The 4,176-nt window shown below is 34.1% G+C and overlaps 1 protein-coding gene across 1 annotated transcript; it reads right to left on the reverse strand.

The window, feature by feature from the left end:
* Nucleotides 1-1,006: 1,006 nt before the first annotated feature.
* LOC122926030 (protocadherin gamma-B1-like) lies at nucleotides 1,007-3,448 on the reverse strand. The gene has a single exon (XM_044277421.1). It carries the CDS (start codon nucleotides 3,446-3,448, stop codon nucleotides 1,007-1,009), a length of 2,442 nt encoding a protein of 813 aa, XP_044133356.1.
* Nucleotides 3,449-4,176: the final 728 nt, after the last annotated feature.

Raw genomic sequence — 4,176 nt, forward strand, 5'->3', positions numbered from 1 at the left:
TGCAATAAACATAAAGCGATATGATGGGGATTGTCTCTGCTGTACCTGGGTCCTTCCAAGCTCCCTACCTTAGATTTGATTGTCAATTTTTTTAAATTTGAAAATCAAACAATAGTATATAACCAATATACAATAAGGAAATTGTGCAAAAATAGAAAGCATAGAACATAGTAAATGTAGAAGTTTAACAGAGCGAAGGACTAAAAAATGGTGTACAAAAGTTAAAATAATGACGCATATCGTACTGATACTACATCTATACTGATTTTATTATACTCTAAATCCATTAATTAAAGCCTACCAAATGGCAGTCCACATTCTCAGAGACAGCCTAATGGTGATAATTTAAGAACCATTCTATACATTTGAAATAATTTCTCAATTTTCGATAAAACTTCCAAACATTGCATAAATGATCTGATCATAAGATCTGGCAATCTTCTTATTTAAAGAGTATAAAACAGCAACATTTGATGTGTTAGCCAGTGAAACTAACTAAAGGATGGGTGCTCCTGTAATTTGATGGTGCATCGGAGCACTTCTCAAAATCTCTTCTCATTCCCCATCATTCCATCACAAACCCTTACCATTTTTCCACCAAAACCCTGAAACTATTCACTTTTTGGCATAATGAGTGCCCATTATGAGTGTCCCCTTTTATATTCCACCACATGTCAATTGATGAAAGAGGGTGCATGTGCTATATGAATCTAAACCACACAATGCATACACCCAGAACTTCAGATGGGTAGTAGTAGATAACTTGTGGATCATTACTCATGATGACATTTAAAAAGGCAGCACCACCACAGTCACATAACTGCCAGGAAAAAAATGTCAGTGAATAATAGGCCAGTATATTTTAGGTGAATGAACCAAGCATGGATATTGTACACAGGCAACTAAAAATGTTTAGTCACAAACACCTACAAACCCTTATAAGGAAGCTATTGGTTATAATCAATTAATTATAAATAAAAAATCAAATTCTACATTTACTAGAACGTCAAAGAGAAGGCTGACAATAGCAAAATCTCACCTGCTCAATGCTTGGAAAAACTTTTAAACTTTCATTTCTTTGCTCTGCATTCTCAGCATCAATCAGGTTTTCCACAGGAATATTTTCATTTGGTTTTATGTAAGAAAAGTCACCCTCAGCAGAATCTAATGCCACACAGACATTATATGAGTATGGTAAAGGCAATGTTCCATCACTATACATTGAGAATGTCCTTGGATCAATTGGAGGATATAGATTTGTAGTGAGAGAAGAAAAAGTTGGTAATGACTTTGGCTGTCTGCATTTAGAAATAATGACCACCATGACAGTTATTATAAAAAGCAAGGAAATAAGGGCAAGTGTAACAAGTAAATATAGCTGTAAGCTATTTTGAGATTCTTCATCCTTGTGCTGATTGCTAAGTTTAGTAACAACCTGATTAAAGTCATCTACAATTACAAAACTGAGTGTGGTTGTAGCAGAGAGAGTGGGGTTTCCATTGTCCTTTACCATCACCACAACCTTGTAGTTCAACGTGTTCTTTTCCTGAAAGCTGCGTGATGTTCTGATCTCACCTGTGTGCTCACTTATAATAAAATAAGTTGACTCTGCCATTTGTATAAAGTGGTAAGAGAGCCAAGCATTATGTCCAGAGTCTGCATCCACTGCCACCACCTTAGTTATTAAAGAACCAGGCTCAGACACAAAAGGCACTATTTCAAACACAAGTGACCCAGCACTATCTGGTGACGGGTACAAGATTTTTGGTGCATTATCATTCTGGTCAACTATATGGATAATTAATGTAGCATTGCTGCCCAGAGATGGGGATCCACTGTCTGAAGCTGTGATTTCTATTAAAAATTCATTGTTTTGTTCATAATCAAATGATCTTTGAGCATAGAGGACCCCTGTCTCTTTATTGATGGAAAGATAAGAGGACATTGATAAAGTTTCTGTAGACTTGCAGGAAATGGTATAAATTATTTTAGCATTGTCTCCGATATCAGGATCCGAGGCTTGAATACTAAATATTGAGGCTCCTGGTAAATTGTTCTCTGGTAAATAAGCAACATAAATGGATTTGGCAAATATTGGTGGATTGTCATTTACATCTAATATCTCCAGTTGTAGACCTTGTTTGCTGGAAAGAGAGGGTGATCCTCTATCTGTAGCGATAATAGTGATATTAAAAGAAGACGTTTTTTCTCTGTCTATTGCAGTTCTTAAAACAAGTCTATAGTAAGTGTCTGAAGACAATAGGTCAAAGGGAACATCTTCAAGAATTTGACAGTCCACAATAGCATTATCTCCGGAATCTTGGTCATGGAATTCAACCAGAGCTATCATTGTTCCAGGAGCAGAATCCTCTGATAAATGATACGTTAATGAAGTAATAGTTATCTCTGGAGCATTGTCATTCACATCAATGACTTCTACTAGTACCTTACAATGTGCTACAAGGCCTCCTCCATCCTTTGCTTGTATAGGCAATTCATAATTCTCTGTTATTTCAAAATCCAAGTCTCCAATAATCTTGATTTCACCAGAATTTGGGTTGATACTAAATGTTCCCATATGATGAATGTTTCTTGAGGTTTTACTAAAAGAATATATGATCTGTGCATTGATGTCTTCATCATTATCTGTAGCATTTAACACAATCACTGTAGAATTAATCGGGATGTTTTCCTTTAAGGTAACTTTGTACATATCTTGGGTAAATATAGGGGTATTGTCATTAGCATCTATAACAATTATCTTCAATAATGTTGTACCCGATTTGATAGGATTTCCTCCATCCAATGCTGATAGTATTAATTCATGGTTCTCTTGTATCTCTCGATCTAAGGGTTTCTCTAGGACAAGCTCTGGAATTTTACTCCCATCAGTTTTGATAGTCTCAGTAATTGTGAAGTACTGATTATCACTAAGCTTGTATTTTTGCACTGAATTACTCCCAATGTCAGGATCTTCTGCACTTTGTAAAGCAAATCTTGCCCCGGGTGATGTAAATTCATTTATTTCCAAATCAAATTGATCATGATAGAACTGTGGAGAATTATCATTTGTATCCTGAATGTCAAATTTGATCTTAAAATTGCTAAATGGATTTTCAACCATGGCATCAAAGGTTAGATAGCAAGTTTCTGCTCTTCCACACAATGTTTCTCTGTCTATCCTGTCTTTAATATACAGATTCCCATTCTCCAAATTTACATAGAAGTATTTCTCAGATACTCTGGATACAATCTTCAATTTTCTAGATAAGAGCTGCTTAATATCTAATCCAAGGTCATCTGCAATATTTGCTATAACAGAGTCTTTCATCATTTCTTCTACAATGGAATAATGAATCTGGCCAGAAATTGAATAACAAAGACAAAAAAATAAGACATATACTACTTGCCACCTGAATCCTGTGCATCCTTGTATGTGAGATTTCATCTTCACTGATTATTTCCAATTAATTTCAAGTAAGGCTTTTCCATCCAATGTAAATAATAAAATGAAAAATTATATCCTTTGCTCTTTCACAAGGAGAATCCAGAAAATGGCTGTTTTTTCTTCTTCTGCGGATCACCAATGGATATGACAGAGGAAAATGTCCATGGTTTTCTAGTTTTGCTTTATTCTTCTTGCTGGTTAAATAGCGGCGCTCAGAGGTGAAAATACAGAACTGCAAGATCTTTTAAAATTTAGGCATAACAGCTTTCTTTATTTTTACTAATATTTCTGAGCAAAATTTAATTTAGTTTTATCTGAATGCTAATAGCATGTCCATTTTTTATATCACTGCAAAATAATGGCTTTAAGGAGCCTAATGAACATATTTTCCTTTTTTTCTAATATTAAAAATGTATTTTTATAAATACATTTATATAAAGCAAAGTGGTACCAATATGCAAATGATAATACTGTATATAGGAGCAGGATATAACACAGTACAGAGTGGATAAGACAACCACAGTTCAGATATAAAATTGTTAAGTTATATATATATTTATTGGAAATTTCAAAAATAGCACTTATAGTACTTAACATGAGAACTATCAAAACATACTAAAATCAGACATAAAGGCAATGTAGGAATAATAGCAAAGGTAAAGCCAAACAGTATCAAGGTTATATAATTATTAAAATTCATATCTTTAGCTAGTACTTTAACTATTTTA

This window comes from Bufo gargarizans, chromosome 2 (assembly GCF_014858855.1).
Source record: "Bufo gargarizans isolate SCDJY-AF-19 chromosome 2, ASM1485885v1, whole genome shotgun sequence".
Taxonomy (NCBI): domain Eukaryota; kingdom Metazoa; phylum Chordata; class Amphibia; order Anura; family Bufonidae; genus Bufo; species Bufo gargarizans.